This window comes from Rhinolophus hipposideros (assembly GCF_964194185.1).
Source record: "Rhinolophus hipposideros genome assembly, chromosome: 12".
In the NCBI taxonomy this organism is placed as follows: domain Eukaryota; kingdom Metazoa; phylum Chordata; class Mammalia; order Chiroptera; family Rhinolophidae; genus Rhinolophus; species Rhinolophus hipposideros.
This window is the reverse complement of record NC_138058.1, coordinates 43760744-43778209: the sequence shown is the minus strand read 5'-3', so window position 1 is coordinate 43778209 and position 17466 is coordinate 43760744. Positions and strand designations below refer to the sequence as shown.

The following is a 17466-nucleotide window of genomic DNA, read 5'->3' as shown; positions in this document are numbered from 1 at the left end:
GGCCCCACCTTTCCTCTGTGATTTCCCCCCTACTTCTTGGAGCCCTTTGTCCTACAGCTTAAAGTACTCACCCCTCCTGTCCGGGAGTTATGGAAATTTACTATCAGACAGCTGGGCCAGGATGAAACTGCGGCTCCAGTGTTCAAGGCTGAAGGGGGGAAGAGCAGCCCGCCCTGCATCAAGGCTCTCAGCTGTCCTGACCTTGGAGGTCTCAGGGTCTGTTTCTAGTGATAGCCTAAGGTTCGCAAATGCTCCACTTAGAAAGAAAATGTAGGGTCCATTCAAAGTTACCCCTCTCCTCATGTTAATTGCACTCCTTTTCAGATATACGTTTCTCGTTTCTCAGTGGGTGAGAAAGGGGAGGAAGTAAAGCCCATGTACACAACTGTCCCATACCCTGGGTGCCCCGTAGGTCTGTGCTAAGTATGTGATTATCGCCAGGTATGGGGGTTGTGGAAACAAAAGGGCTGAGCGCTGCTGCTCTTAAGGCCATGACAGAAGCCCAAAGCTCTAGGCAGTGGCTACCTGTGGGCTTCTGCTCCCTTTAGCTCAGAGCAGCGTAGGGTGAGCTGCTCAGGAACAGCTCAGCCACCCTGCAGAGCAGCCCCCTGTCTGGGCCCTGACTCTGGTGTTTCCAAGCACAGGCCTTTCTCTGGATGGACAAGGAACTGGGAGAGGGCTCAGGCTTGCCTGCCTTCTTTTCAGCACGTTCTTCCTATAAGAGAAGGGGGGTGGGTGACTCAAAGAACATTCTGGAAACCCTGGACAGTAGGCACCGTATACATCCATTGTTGGTGTGATGATTTTGAGCATGGGGACAAGTTTCTTCTGCACCACGGTTAGTGTTACCTGGCAAAAGAGACGCACCAACACCCACGCCCTCTCCCCAGAAGGATGCCTGGGTAATTACCTGACTCATCTCATAGCATTACAGCTTCTTCAGTGTTTTTCAGCCTGTATCCATATCACGCCTGCTGTTTAAAAACTGCAAAAGCTCCTGCATCTCCTTCCCTGGGTGGCTGTTTTCCACGTGCTTCTACAGAGCATTTTCCTTGGAATCCCTCAGCCCTTTCATCAGAAAGCACCCGTCACACTCACATCCTCCACCCCCCGGGTGCATTTCCACTTTCAAAGAGATGAGCTTGTCAGAGTCAATCGCTGTTTAAAATCTAAATCTAAAGAAATTTTCCTTCCCGAGCCTCCATGGCTCTTCTCCCTGATTTGGTTTGTTTTAATTATGTTCAGTTATGGTCATCAATTATGGCAACTGAGCTCTGTGAGCAAATAATCCTCATGTTAGCCAGGTCAAATTAACTTTTCAAATTCTTGACAGCATTTTGCATGTTTTGTTAACACTCAGGTCTTTCTGTAGCCTGATACCCCTGCCTTATGTAACTTGGTCACACATAAATCAAATTTGTCGACCACGTTTTCTCAGGAGTCACTTTTGGGAACTCTCCCAAGTGACATGGTCCTCCGGGTGTGAGAAGCACAGGCAGCACGATGACAGAGCCCCAAACTGCACCCCAAACTTTCCTAACTGTGGTGCTATGGGAATGATCGGGACTCTCGGACCCCTAGAGGTGTCTGAGGACAACATTTTGGTGCTGCTTCTCTGCACTTGTCCTGCCTTGGTAAGGAGTGTGTTTGAGAACTTTGCAGTGCTTTGGTGTCATTGTTCTGAATAGCTCTGGACAGACCTATTTTACGAGGAAGGTATCAAGACGTTGGGTTGAATGTAGAGTTTGGAAATTTGGCTTGACATTTCTGAAAACCTCCTTCTCCTTCCCTGCTTAAATCCTTCAGAGGGTCTCCTTGCCCTTTGAAGAAAATTCAGACTTCTTTCCTTGGCCCCTCAGTCCTGTGTGATTCATTCCTGCTCTACCTCCAAGATTATCTTGCACCCGTCTTCCCCTGGCTGAGGACCCTACAGCCACCCTGGCCACCTCTCAATTCCTGGAGCTTTTCTTTTCTTTCCCAACTCAGGACCTTTGCACATGCTGCTCCTTCTTTTTGTGACACACTTCCCCTCACTATTGTCATGGTGAGCTCCTTGTCATCTTTTCAGTTCAGCCTAAGCAGCCTATTTTCTGGGAGGCTATTCCGAGCACCTGACCTAATGTCAGTCACCCCCCTGTGCCCCTGCAGATCTCAGTGATGGGTTGTTCCCTTCACATATCACTACCTGTAGGTACATATCACTACCTGCAAGAAATTTATTTACTTATTTGCCTTTTTGTCTGTCTCTTCACTAGAACAGAAATTGAAGAGGGCAGGGACTGTTTCTACTCTACCCATTTAATATAGTGCCTAATATATCAGTGATGCTTAATAAATATTTATTGAATGAATAAATGAATGAAATTGATTTGTGGTCTTGGTTTCCTCTTTCTTGCAATAATGAGGTGTGGGGATGTAGAATTTTGACCAACTGGACTTTGCGAAGTCCCTGCCCATTTGGCATCTCTGAAGCAGCTGAGACGCGGCTGACCAAGGTCTCCCTCCCCTCCACCCCTGGAAGTCCTATTTTTCCCTGATGTCCCAAGGATGTCCACTGCTGGGTTTCCTTCTACTTCCCTTTGCTTTTGCTCTGGCTTCTAGTTCTCATTTCTTGTTTCTCCCCGATTTTATATCCAGTCCTCTTATTTTTCCTCCTTGTCCAGGTGACCCCAGTCACAGAGGACTTCAGCTGCTCCCTCTGTTCGGTCTCTAGCTCTGAGTTGCCCTTTCCAGTTCTTTGTCCTGCCTGCTAACAGATGACCTTCTTTAAGCACCCCCTTACACTAGGCGTCCCATCCAAGAACTTTCAACAGCGTTTCATTTTCCGTAGAAAAGAGTCCAGATTCTTTACTCTGGCATCTAAGGCCCTTACTGCTTTGTCCCTAACCCACAACTACAAGTTCCTAGAAGGTACTATTTGTTGGTCTATGAACACATCTTATGTTTCCTCCACTGGGCCATTTGTTCTTCGTGTTGTCCTCTGCCCAGAATGCATTTTCCTTCTGTCTTTGCCTAAATTGGGCCTTGCTTGAAGTCTACCTCTCTTACAAAAAGCTTTCTCTGATTTCCTTCTCTCCTTTTGAATTCCCAGAGGACTTTCCCTCTCACAGGGCAGGCGTCATGCTTTGTCTTCCTAGTTACTACTTAGTGTACAGTTTCTGTACCATTTGGAGATGCTTTTCCTAGGCTGTAAACAAGCTCCTGTGGGGCAAACACCAGGGATTGTTCACGTTCATTTCCCCCCAGAATACAGTGTGATCCTTCAACCACAGTGGATGTTTGGGAAACACTAGTTGACTGGACGATGGAATGAAGCACCTGAGAGTACCGTGCTGGGAGAGGATATGCCTCTGATTTCAATTTGGCCGAAACAGATTCGGTTGGTGAGAGTACACCCTTCATTAAATTCAAGTCAACGAGAAAATGAGGGAAAATTTACTCCATGACAGGGAGCACAACTTTTAAAAAGCTACCATTTCTTGAGTACTTCGTAGGTGCCAGACCCATGCTAACAGCATAAAAAATGTAATTGTATTTAATTATTACTTACTCATTCACAATTCATTAACTACATAATGTCATAAAAATAAATGAGCACCTACTCAGTGCCAATCACTGAGGACACAAAAAAGACCTTTTCGTTTTGGTGGGGGTGTCCTCAAATCAAGCCTATCACTGGCTCCATTTTATGACTGAGAACACTGTTGCTTAGAAAGGTTAAATCACTTCCTCAAGGTAGCTGAGCAATCGTGGGATTGGAGATAGAGTCCCAGTCAGTGACTCTTAGATCTGCTCTCTTAGCCACAAAGCTGTATAGCATGGTGTCAGTATAATGGGGTCTTACGTTAATATCTATAGTTAAAATAAATCATATGTTGTACATATACATTTATGCCACTCAACTTCAGACTGGCATCATTAGCATCTCCTGGGAGCTTGTTAAAATTACAAATTCTCGGTCCCTGCCCTAGTCCCACGAAATCAAAAACTCTGGGGGTGGGGACCGGGAATCTGTTTTAACCATCTCCATGTTATGCTTCTATACATGACCTATGTATTATTAAAACCCTTTCATTTGTTTGTGTTCCTTAATTTTGGCTTTAGCTGAGCTTCTCACGTGCTCTTAGTTTTTATTATACACAACTGTAGTGTGATCATTACTTCACCTTGTATCTGTTATGGTTCAAACAGCCCTTGCTCCGGATGCTTTGTGAATGAACCACTCTTCTAGAAAAGGAGCCATAGAAAGAGAGGTTGAGAATAATGAAGGAAACAGTCAAGATGCTCCCCTTGAATTAAAGGCTATTGATGCTGGGACTGGGATAGGCTGTTGTGAAAATGCAAGGCTTCTCTCCCCTGTGGAAAGGGAGCAACCTACCCACCCCACCCCCACCCCAGCAGTAGGGAGAGGGGCCTGTGAGTGGGTCTGTTGTGGCTGCTTAACTGCTAAATGGTGTTGCTCGATTTCTCGGCAGTGGGGGCAAGGGGAGGAATTTCTTTGCTGGAATCCTCTGCCTCTAACACACCCTCACCCTGAGCAAGGGGGCTAGCGAGGGAGGCTGTGAGATGGACGAGCCTAAAGTAGGGTGTTGAATATTTCAGCAAACTGTCAACTTTAATGTATCCAGGCTGCATCTCTCTTTGAAATCAGGGTGCTCTGGGGTTTCCAGCCAGCCAGTTGCCTAGTAACATGCATGAAACACTGAGGACTAGCCACTTGAAAGTTTATTTTTGTCCTGAGTTAGTTGCTGAAGATTGAATGTGATCTGGTAGCCAGAGTAATATTTCATTTTTATTCATGAGCTGGGGAAATAAGCATACTTACAGGGAAATCAGTGTCGTCCCGTTGAACGCATGACTTTGTATGTCTTCAAATCCATTTCCATATAATTTGCTGAAGAGGGAAGAGAGAAGATTTAGGAATGAAAGAAACACAGTTTGGAATTACACGTTCTTCCTCCTATGACGTTTATTACTAAGATAGTTACTGGCATTCACAATATCTAGTTCCGTTTCTCCAACATTTTAGATTCTATGGGCCTGGTAAAATGAGGCTATTCTTTTTGCTCCAGTTTGCCCCCACCTCCACCATTACCACCACCACCAATTTTAAGTGTTTATTAAGGACCCGATACTTGAGCGGCCATTCTACATATATTCTATGCTTTAACCTTTGTCATCATTTCCATTATCCTGATAAGAAACCGAAGCCTCAGTGCTGTTGTGTAGCTTGCTGAAGGTCAAAGAAAGCAGTGGCAGAACTGGGACTTGAGGCCAGAGCTGTCTGATTAACACTCAGATCTTGCTCTGGTTCTACAGGCCTGTGGGAGCATGAGGGCTTTCTGGGTTGCTGAAAGCTGAGGACAGAGCAAGGCGCCCGTATTGAGTTAGCTCTTTTTTTTCTTGGATGAATATATGCTTTTGGTGATGCCATATTTGGCTCCACAACCAAGAAGATTTCAAAATCTGTAAACAGTTTTTTAAGACCCATTAGTGGATAGTGAAATCAATTTAGTTGGGTGCAGTGAGCATTAAAACAAAATGAAATAGAAGTGATTAGAACGGAATGAAAAATATGAGAGTATGTTGGATGTAATTAGGGTAGTACTGTTTATGACAGTTTGTTTCACAATTTTTGTATGTTATATACATATAAGTATAAGCATGTATATATATATATATATATATATATATATATATATATATATATATACACGCACAGGTGACAAAAAATGTATGCTGTTTTAAGAAAGGAAAAAACTGTATTAAAATTGTAATGCTCAATATATACTGATAACAAAAGATGAATACAAGTCGTGTATTTACATTTCTTTGGCATTGTGGGGACAGAGCCAGGAGTGCAGTTTCCAGGCTCTCGGCCTCATGTGGAAAGGTGCTCACTCGTGTAGTAAATGGCCATCAACTGTGGCTAGTTGGCTGTCAGCTTTAACCAGTGAGCCATTGGCCAATAATATAACTGCCGTGGCTACGCTAGCAGAAAATGGGGGCTAGCAAGAAGATGGTGGCTGAGCTAGCAAGCAACGGAGTGTGGCGGAGTGTATATTGCGGATTCTGTGGCTCCTGCTTCCTGTGTCTCCAACCAGCCACCAACGAGACTATAGTGATATGACTCCCCTATCTATGGCTCCGTGGGTGTTCCTTTTTGGCCTCGCCATATCCTGCGTTCTTATGTGGGGAGCAGGACCAGAGGCCCCGCAGGCTTCCCCACATGACAGGCATCCTCTGTATTTATATCTGCCTAGAATAAGACATAAGAGGCTCCTTAGTTGCTGGGAAATGTTAGAGTCAGAAAGATACTTGTTGAGATTCAAATGGCACCTCTTCATTTTGCAAAGAAAGAAATAGGGTAAGAGAGGAAAGTGACTTGTCTAAAGCCCACAGTAGGCAAAAATGTGACCAGAATACACGACCGTGGCTACTTCTAGCACATCAATTTTGCTGGTTGTTTTCACTTTTCTTCCCTGAGATTTCCACACGGCCCCCTTTCCCTCCTCCTGCAGGGCTGTGTTTTGATGTATTTAAACTACTCTCCTCCCCGCTCCCAGCATCCCAGCATTCCCCCTCCCCCTTCTCTGATTTGTTTTTCCTCTGTTGCTTTATCACTGTCTGACCCATGATTGTATTATACTTGTTCATTGTCTATCTTCCCCGGCACAATGTAAGCTTCATGGGAGCGAGGATTTTAAACTGTTCTGTTTATTGCAGAATGCTTTGCATCTAGAACAGTGACTGGCATCTGGGATGATGACAATAAATATGTGTTAAATGAATTAGATGAATAAGTGAATCTATGGAGATGAATTTCTTACTATAAATCATAGTCAAACGAGTTTGAAAGCCATAGTCTTAAATAGAAATATTTGTATAAGTTCTTCATTAACAATGATGTAAGATTCAAGTAAAGAAGGGCTGTGGTAAAATATAAAATTCAACTCCTGTATCTGGCAAGACCGTAGCTTCCCTTTACAGGGTTGCTGGCAGCGGAATGGCCATGTCAGGAAGAGACTGGTGGGTGTGACTTGAGAAACACTTCAGACGCATTCTCCACCTGTTCCTGCTTCACACAGCTGTTGTCTGAAAGGTTTCCCTAGTCTTCGTTAAATAAAGCAAGGATGGAATGTCATCCTGTGGTGTATGTGTATGTGTGTAGTGTGTATGTGTGTAACATGTTTGTATGTATGGTGTATGTGTGCACGTGGTTTCCTTCCATCAATTCAAGCACACCTGAGACAAAGCAGCCTATAAATACATAGAAGTGGGACTCAAGTTGAAGCCTGCTATTCGAACACTGAGATTCACAAAATACTGAGATTACAAAATCATTCATAAATTCTTATTAGATTGAGTTCAGAAAGAGCAGGGGAGCATCTTTGATTCATTCCATAAAACCCCAGGTGTCTTCGAATGCCCGCTGCCCTGCTCGGTCATTAGGCTGGTGCAGCAGCAGCCTTGCCCCTCAGCAGGAGGATGAGCCTTCCTTGACTTGCCCTGATTTCCTGTGCTTTCTTCTAGAACTCTTCTGAGTTTAAAGTTTCACACACTAGCTCTTAACTGTCTTCTGTAATGGACGATTGGGTGCCATTTTGTAAGACCTGTTGTCTTACATAATTTTACACAAGCTTCTTGCCTCCTTAGCACTCAATCCCACTGGGATTTAAAAAATTTTTACACATAGAACATTATTCTTTGGCAGTATCTTGTCATGGGTGGGGGTAGCAAATTCCTTTATAGCAATGTCTTTTAGATGAAGGAATCATACCTGTCTTTTCTCTGAACCTCTTTGAAATTGGATTTCTTGAAGCGTAGGCCAGTGTTTGTCAAAGCATTTGCCACCATCTACTGAATCAGAATCACCTGGAGCTGCTTGCCAAAACCATAGACTCAGACCTGCTGACCAGGTACACTGCTGACCTATGGAGTCAGACTGATAGTAAGGTCTAGGAACAGACTCTTTGATAACAAGCTTGCTCAGGGAGCCTTGGAAGTGCCACTTTGGGACCCTCTGCCCTAGGGGGATGCAGCTCTCCTCATTTCCACAGTGCAAATCTGATGGTCTGTTGGTCAGAATTGAGTCCAGAGACTAGTCCCCTCATTGCTTTCTAAGTGATGAAGCTACTTGTGTAGGTGATCAAGAAAGAGTAGCCCCTGCTCTGATTTTGGTGGAGCAAATCTGCAGCAGTTGTCTGGATGCCATTCCCCATCACTACTAGGTGCTGCCCTGATCCTAGTTTTGATACATGTTAGGATTTTGTACTTTTTGGTAGGGCTTACAGTACCAGTGCTCTAAGTGCCACCTTGTAGTGAAGTCTGCAAGCCCCGAGCCCAGCTGCCTGGGCTTGAATCCCAAACTGCTACTTATGAACTGACGTACTTTGGGCAAATTACTTAAACCTCTTCGTGTCTCAATTTCCTAATCTGAAAACTGGGACGATAATAATAACATTGACCTCAAAGGCTGTTGTGAGGATGAAAACAGTAAACATAATGTTAAACACTTAGAAATATTAATAGGTTCTGGGACATAGTAAATGCTTAATTTGTTGTTCCTATTATTCTTATTCTATTTGGCAGTGGCCTTTAGCTCTCTGACCAGAACAGAGAGAAACAATCTCTCTTCCCATGCTCTGGACAGAATTTCTATGAAATGCAGCCACCTGTTTAAACGAACTTTACTGGGGTTATCAGGGCCTTTCTATTTCTGGGTGGAGCAGGTCGGTTCTGTGACCTGAGCTGCCTCAAATGTAGTCACTCACCAAAAGCCCTCAGCCACCCTCGGTCTCTATTGGTATCACTGACATTTGTGCATTTGGACTTTTTTTTTTTTTTTGATAGCCTGGGTCCTTCTTGTGCCACCTTCCCAAGGAACATGGCTCACTGTTTCTTTTTCAGCTGCTGCTCTTCATCTCTGTTCGTACCAGACTCACACAATAGAATGCACTGTATTGTTTAGATTAAAAGAGTAGCATCCTTACTCCGGAGAAATTACAAATGCAAGTGGGAGACCTCATGTTGTCAGGCGTGCACAATGCGTTTTGCCCTTTAAAATATCTGGAGAGTCACTTCAAATAACTTTTTTCCAAAACACCATGGTGTCAGAATTAAATAAGAAGGGCTTCTTTTGCTTTGAGGATGTTGTCACAGGTACAGAAAAGTATTTCCCTCTCCTCTTCTCTATTACAATAGTTGCACCTTATTTTAAAGCATTGTCTATGTTCTCTATTCAAATACCAGTCATTGTGATTCAGACAGAGAGAATGGCACCTTTTTATTCCAAATAAGATTCAGGCTTTAGAACTTAACCACGGATGATACTCTAATTCTGAATGCTGCCTTATAACAAACTCCAAATATTCCTGGGGCTCTAAAAGCATTTCTTGGGTTATATTAACATTCTGCCATAGTTCCCTCTTGGATCATGTAGCCACCTACTTTTTGGATGATTTCAAAGAAGAAAGCTTAATTTATGTGAACAGATCCTCAGGGTCTCAGAAAATGGCCCCCATTGCTGAAGGGCAAAGCATACTATTTTAGAATATATACCCTGTGGTGGTATGTCTATAAGCAAATTTTTAACAAACAGCTATACAAACACCATCCTAAAGAAGAGGGATCCTAAATTCACTACTGTCTTCTCCGTGTGTTACTTTGCTGCAGTCCTTTTATATCTGAATAATTCCTCCGTATAAAGACACCTCTCTAGTGGATGCCCTGGCAGTGGTTGTGTGGACAACTGTCGCTGGTCACTATCCTATGCTGCCTTCACTCTAGTTGTGGATGTTCATTAGGATTCCCCCATTTCTGTGGGGCTCAAGTCTCTAAGGCAAGGGGTCCCTCTCTCTGATTTGGGTATACCTCCTGCTTTTCTGCAGCACTGGAGTTTTTATGTCAACTTATATGACTTGACCATATGTAATAATAAAAAGGTGACAGGCATCCAAGAGAATGATGACAGCAATGGATTATAATATGTTGAATACAATTTTTGACTATTACATGTTCCATAGTAATCCTTAACAAGAGAAAGGGTGTGAGAGAGGGGAAAAGAATAAAAAAGGAAACTTTGTTACAGAAGAGTGCTGGCTGATAAATGTAGAGGAATGGTAGACCATAAAATTACCATTTTGTAAATCCCATTGTAACAACAATAATCATCAGATGCCAAAAGCATTGGATGAAAGGTTGTTGGCCAAGTGATAGTCACACAAATGCAAATTATCCCACCATGATTTACTTATTAACGACAAAGGGAAGTATGCATCCTTATGAAGAAGAGGTCTATTAGTTACTATCTTAACTGACTGGCCAAGGAGTGGGACAGCGTGACACGATGAGCCTCCTGGTTTGATGCCGTGGGAGAGACACAACATCTCCTTTGCAGTGTTCCTGCAGAAATGTTGACCGGAATCTAGTCATGCCAATACAGTCAGACGAATCCAGACAACTGGTCTAGGTTCCTCAAAGTAACCAGTGTCATACAGAACAGAGGAACGTGGGGGTCAGTTCTTGGGGGAGGAGGTTGGGAGGAATAGGGACATAACAAAAATGCATAAACTTTGGATTCTGAATTTTAAAAAAATCTGTAAAAGACATTTTCATTTGAATATAAACTGTAGGTTGGATTATATCCTTAAATTCATGTTGATTTTCTTAGTTGTAATCGTGTTGTAGTTATGTAGAATGTTTTGGGGAGATACATGCTGAAATATTTAGGTATGAAGCGTCAGGTCTATAAACTTCTTTTGGATGATTTGCAAAAAGGGAAATGTGTTGTATATACTTACATAGAGTATATAAGAGTATATAAGTGTATATAAGATAGAGTAGGTGTGACGAGCTGTTAACAATAGGTGAATCTAGGTAAGGTATATAGGGGAGTTCACAGTACTGTCCTTTCTATTTGTCAGTGGAAAGACAAATGAAAAGTGACTGCAATTACCAGTTAAAATTTTCAAAATAAAAATCTTTAAAATGAGATGATGGGATACAGTGTTTTCAGGATGGTCTAAGACAACTGGCTTGGTGAATGTTAGCTTTTAATTGTGGCAGTGCAGTGTAGATGATATAAGGTGATTGCATTTGCACAAGGAGGTATTAATAATCCCATCGGATACAGAGACAGGCACGTTGAGGTGACGTGACTTGACTAAGGCTGGTTACATGCAGAACCAGCACTAGAATTCAGGTTCTCTATTGCAATGCCCTGCAGTCTCTCGACTGTGGCTTATCACAGGTGCAGCCTGGAATCTTGTCATCCTTTGCCAGGCATCCTTTCTTTGACAGGTCTTAGAAAGTTATTCCTTCTCCTTGTGGAATTCAGATATGAATCAATGTTGTGTTCTTTCAGAGACTGGTATGACCAGTCATCGAGGATATTTTAAAGGTGGTGCAGCCAAATCCTGCTTACCTACGGGGGACGTTTCAAGGTGGCCACTTGAGGAGATTTAATGAAAATCCAAACTGCTATAAAGGGACATAAGAGTATAATGTACAGTTTTAGCATTAGCCCCACTGAGCTTCTCCAGCATCAAGTAAAGTGTTTTGTTTTCATTAAATGAGCTCACAGTTGGTACAGATTTGGGTAGGGGGAGGGCAGAAAAGCTTCAACAAAAAGCAAAATCTCAACAACAACTAATGAAGAGAGAAGTCTTGCTTTCATTATTTTCTAATTAGGGAGTTGAACTTTATAGCTGAGAAAATAAGGCTTTCCTCTTTAAGTATAATACCCTTTCTCCAGCGGGGTGCTCCACAGGATCCTTCACTTACAGAAGGGCCCATTCAGCTGAGAACAAGAGCCAAGCAAATGACTAATCTCTCCCCTTCCAGATGAAGGCTTGAGAGGGAGGAGGGGGATGGAAACACAATGCCTCGGAGGGCTCTCTGGGAGAGATGGATCCTCAGTCCTCATTAACTTCAGAGGTGGGGCAATTGGGCCCTGCTAGTAGGCACTATTAGCCTTAAAATCATAACTAACAAATTAATGGTCCCAAAATGAAAATACCATGAAGCTCTTGTGTTGCACATGTTGAAATGTGATGTGGGAAAAGGCATCTTTGGTTGTTCCTTGAGTTTGGTAGAGTAGCCCAGTCTTGTGAGCTTGTGGAACCCTTTGGATTATGCCTACAGTCCTTGTTGTTCTTCCCAATCTTCGGCCCTTTCATTCCTATTCTACTCTACACCATTACTGTACATTTACTTGGGAGGAGTACAAGATTATTACCTGGGAGGAGTACCGGATTATTTTTAGATTTAGGGAGTCTTGGATATTTGTGCTCTTTCAATAAAGACTACTCTGTTGGGTGGTTTCTTCTTAATATATTTTTCAGTGTTACTGCAAAGCCTTTAACCCCTTGTCCTAGCACTCAAGACCCTCTGCAATCCAGTGTCCCCTCCGCTCCTTTTTATCTAACTGTAATGTTTGTCTAAACCTATTTCCCAACCCTTGAGCAGGATGTGTACTACCAGAGAATGTGCTTCATCCTGTTTTCCTCCTTCCCACAGCCATGCTTTGGCTCATGCTATCCCCTCACTTGGATTACTCGCTCTCGTTTTCTTGATGAAGAAGACCGTGACTCTGGAGCCAGACTGTCTGGGTCTAAATCTTGACCTTGAGGAAATTGCTAAACTTCTTAGTGCCTTGGTTTCCTTATCTAAAAATGGGGCTGATAGTCCCTACCTCATAGGGTTGCTGTGAGACTTAAATGAGTTTTTAAAAAAGTACTTAAAAACAGTGCAGGCATTTAATAAATATTACCTAAATATTACACATGTTACTGATTCTGAGGTCTAACTCAGCTCCACCATGCAGCCTCCTCTGATTTCTCCAGCCCAAGAGCACTTCTCATTTCTGCATACCACACACTCTCACAGTGAATATATACTGGCTAGTATTATTCTTTTATTATTTCATATTTTCCTCATTGAGATTATGAGCTACTCAAGGGCATGGATCTTATATGTCTTTTGTGGTCTCAGTAAAGACATGAGAAGACCCCAAATCCTAAGGCCTGCAGTACCCCTCCACTCAGTGTTTGCTTTGTAAATACCCTGTTTCTGACAGGATATGATGGATAATAGTTCCAGATCCATATGTAACAGTGAGTCAGAAACACATTTATAAACATCTGGAAGAGCTGTTGTGTGAGAGAAGTGGAGGAATAGAAAAACTGTAGAAAAGTTTTCCTAGGGCCCACAGTCTCCATTCTGGTGTTCAAGAATTGCAAGTAAAGACTTTGAGTTATTTTGAAATTTTTGTTTGTTTGCTGCTCTGTATTCTTTTGATTGCAACACTTTGAGTTGGGGCTACCTTGGTCACAACTTCATAACATGAAAATTACGTGTTAGATTACACCTAGGCAAAGTAAGAACACTATACAAATGCAGTACACCATTGATACAAAGTTTTAGAATCCATTGGCATAAAAGAGAATCCTCTGAGATGGTCTCTCCTCTTGCTTCACAACTATTCCTCATTTCAGGGTCATCCGATCCATACTCTCTTTTTCTTTCTTTAAGGGCAGGCTCATTTATTGCCTCATCACGATCCTGCCATAGGCTATAACCAAGGCAGAAAGAGTGAGAGGGATATGGATGTGTGGAGCAGAACTGAATATGGGTCACTGGGCTTTGGACAGAAATGAGACATGGTGCCCACGATGCTGCTTCTGGATGGTAGATCAAAGGAAGGTGACCCATGTGAAGATGGCAGGTATCCCAGAAGGAAGTTAGGCAGGTGTGTAGTAAAGAGAATGATTTGGGTTCTCTTAGTACAATACCTCTTCATCTTTAATGTGCATGTGAATCACTTGGGATTTTGCAAACTTGCAGATTCTGAGTCAGTAGGTCTGGGATGGGCCTGAGAGTCTGCATTTTTAGCCAGCTCTCAGAAGATACTATAGATGCCAGTCCACTAACCACATTTTGAATGGAAGCCTTAGGAAAGAGCATGAAATGGATAGGGCCTTTGAGCCTGGTGCCCTGATGAGCGCTGGTTACATAAAAAGACATTTCAAGTATTAAGTGATGTACGAAATGGGCATAGATTGTGTTGCTTCAGAAACAAAGTCAGCAGATTCCCAGGGGCAGGTAAAAAATCTGAGACAGAGGGAGCGAAAGCAGTGTCCATTGATCAACTTCTCTGACTACTTGGAGAATATCCTTCCAAACTCTTCTCAATTGAAACTTGAAATTTCTATGCTGTCTTTTAACCAGGGCAGCCATTCCCCCCCCCCCCCCCAGGCTGTCTTTTCCCAGCTTCAAAGTATCCCACTGATGCAATGAACAATTTCATCGGTTGGAAATTTGGTTACTGTAAATCCTCAGGGCCCATTTGATTAATTTTAAACTGAATGGATTGGTTTGTTGTCATGTGAACATATGACCCAGCTTTGATCCCACACTACTCCTCTCACCCTTGGTATTTTAGGTCCAAAAGTATGTCATCAGCAAGTGAGGGACATGGTAAAAGATGAGAAAGAGCTCACCTTAAGTTAGAAGTGAGAACAGCAGGAGGCTGTACGGTAGGGCGTGAATGTGGAAGTTTACTCACAGTGTGATGGATTCGTTATTCATCCCTTGAAAAGCATTTCCTGGTATGGTGGTGATGTGTAAGTTATCACAAATTTCCCTTGAGGAATGAAATGAGAAATATTTATTTCCCGAATTTTAGCTGCAAATAGGAAACTGTTGTGCATAGCAATCAGCCTGGTACTTACAGAATGAAATTAAATTCAGAGGAGAGGATCTTCGTAACATCTGGAAGCTTTCGGAGGCCTGTGTTACAGATGCTCCTGTGATTCGGGCCAGGGTAGGGATGTGGGCAGACAGTAATAGTGATTGTTACTAAGGCATAAAGATGAAAACAGTAGAAAGGCATTTTGCAAATACAGAGAAGAGGGAGGCTTCAATGGTGGGTTAAATTGAAGGATATTTTATCATACAAGAATGGAACTCCTTTAGAGGAGTCCAGGCATCTGGGTTTCCCCCAACCGACTTTTAAATTCATCGGTTGTGGACTGTAGACAACTGCTATGAACTACCTGGCACCTGGTGACACAGACAGGAGGCTCTCTCTGGTTCTCTTCCTTACTTGTTGCCCCAGCTCACCCTGAATCCTCGCCCTGCCTGTGGCTGCTGACGGCAGTGTGGACTTAGACTACAGTGTATACTGGGGTGGAGGGAGGTCACTTTTGGGGATGAAAATGCTATTCAGTGAAGACAATGATTCTTAGAGAACAAGGAGCTGTAATCTTTAGATTTGGTTCTGGGATTTTCTTATATTTTTCCAAAGTGGTGAATGCTGAGATCCTTATGTGTTCTGTTGAAGGTTTGGAAAAGCAGAACACCTGGGTTAGGAATCACCCAGCCTTGGAGCTGCCAGAGGAGCTGGGCCAATGCCAGTAGCAGCTCCTATAGGGGCCCCAGAGTAAGATGACATGGAGCACCAGAGAGAAGATGTCCCTCCCTCACTTTCTGTTTTGTTTTTTTGTTTGTCTTTTTTTTTTTTTTTTGGAGGTGATGAGGGTTGTGGACTTTTCCTCCTTCAGATTTTATAAAATTTAATTAATCAGGAAGAAGAGAGAGAGGACATCTCTGTTAGAGAGATTGAAATTTTTCTATGATTTCACTGATATGTGGTATATAAACCAAAAACAAGACAAACAAATGAGAAACAAAAACTCAGAGACACAGACAATAGTTTAGTGGTTACCAGAGGGTAAGGGGGGTATGGGGAGGGAGATGAGGGTAAGGGGGATCAAATATATGGTGATGGAAGGAGAACTGACTCTGGGTGGTGAACACACCATGGGATTTATAGTTGATGTAATACAGAATTGTACACCTGAAATTATGTAATTTCATTAACAATTGTCACCCCAATAAAAAAAAAAGAAATTTTTCTGTGTGAAAAAGTGATTACTTGATCACTTGAGAAGACTCAGACTGTAGTGATAAATTTATAGATTGTATCAAATGTCAGGAATTTTGGTATTGCTGGCAAAGCAATGAATCTGCAGGGCTACAGTGTACTCATAATTCTAATTAGTGGACTTAATAAGATTTACTGGGAAATAGAAAATGATTTAGTTTATACGGCACAGTGGATACCTGAAGGCAATAGTTACAAAGTTTTCACTTAATGAATGAACAAATGAGATAAAGGAGAATGGTATTCTCAGCCAGGGATGGGCGTCAAATCAGAATTGCCTCTCCCATTTTTACCCATCCTCTGTCCACATCACCACTTCACCTTAGAGATCTGATTTATCTTTTTTAAAGATAAATTAGCTTTATCTTTATCACCACTAGCTTTCTAAATCACTGCAAAGAGGTGATAGTCTTTTCAGGTGTTTGGGACAGAGAAAATGTTGGGAACCACTTACAGGTATTTGAAAGCACCCAGCACAGGGGCTGACAAGAAGTGCTGATTAAATCAGAGGGCTGCAGGTAGACATTCAAATAATGCTAAGTATACGGCTAAAACGATTCTTCCCAACTTTTTACTTGTTTTGATTTCCATCAGATACCCATCTTTCCCACCCCAACTGCTTAAAAAGGAAAGTTCCTCACAGGTATTTTAACCGTGGGAGATTTGTAAAAGCTGCAGGCTCGATGTAGACCAGGTTTTTGGTGTTCTGGATCAGTCTGTAAACGGAGAGAGAAAAACAGGCCGCGGTTACTAACGGTGTATTGTTTGGAATGTGTGAGGCCACGGTCACCAGAGAATGCTTGCTGAAAATGGCATCAACAAAATCAAGTGCTTGAGAGGAGCTCCTGAGACCCCGGGGATGGAAACAGCATGGTGAGGGCTCGTTGGCTATTTCCAGGAAGTTCTGCTCTTAACCGCCTGCCAAGGCAGGTGCCTCCTAACTGGAAGTCTCTTCCACCCCCCAAACTTCCTCTCCCCCGTCAAGGTCCCCAGGCAGCATCAATGTCCTGGGCTCCTGGCCAAGTAGGTGTTGCCCTACCATGGAGCCTGCACATGGGAGGTGACAGGAGATTCTACTCCCAGGAGAGATGAGGACATTAGCTACTCGCCCTTGTAGACAAAATTGTTCTCTTCCTATTTGACGGGCAGCCACAGTGACCAATTATCCAGATGTGCACCCAGTCTATGGAACAGCGAGGGCAGAGTCCAGGGCCTTGATTTTGGGAATTTTATGCGTATCCTGTAGATAATTCATTGTGTGATGATGCCCAGTCTCCTAACTTCCCTGAGCTAGTGTTCCCTTCTGTCATATTGGAATAATAATATACTCTTCCTACTTCACAGGTTGGTAGGTAGTGAGTAATAGAGTATGTAGAGAATATGTACAAGGCAGGGCTTTGCAAAGTATAAAAGTACAGCCGTAACATTACAGTGGTGTTATTGTCCCTTTCCCTAGTTCTGCCAGTGACTTGACCCTTTGAGAAGTAGCCACAATTGCCAACTCCTGTCTACTCTGGATT

At 42.9% G+C, this 17466-nt stretch overlaps 1 protein-coding gene across 1 annotated transcript in view; it reads right to left on the bottom strand.

The window, feature by feature from the left end:
• The window catches only part of LHCGR (luteinizing hormone/choriogonadotropin receptor), a gene marked incomplete at both ends in the record, with an annotated part of 52860 nt that overhangs the window by 12269 nt on the left and 23125 nt on the right, over positions 1–17466 (bottom strand). The window contains 4 exons of the mRNA XM_081068672.1: positions 4826–4894; positions 14567–14644; positions 14733–14807; positions 16588–16662. Coding sequence (XP_080924798.1) covers positions 4826–4894; positions 14567–14644; positions 14733–14807; positions 16588–16662 — 297 coding nt within the window. The remainder of the gene's footprint in view (positions 1–4825; positions 4895–14566; positions 14645–14732; positions 14808–16587; positions 16663–17466) is intronic.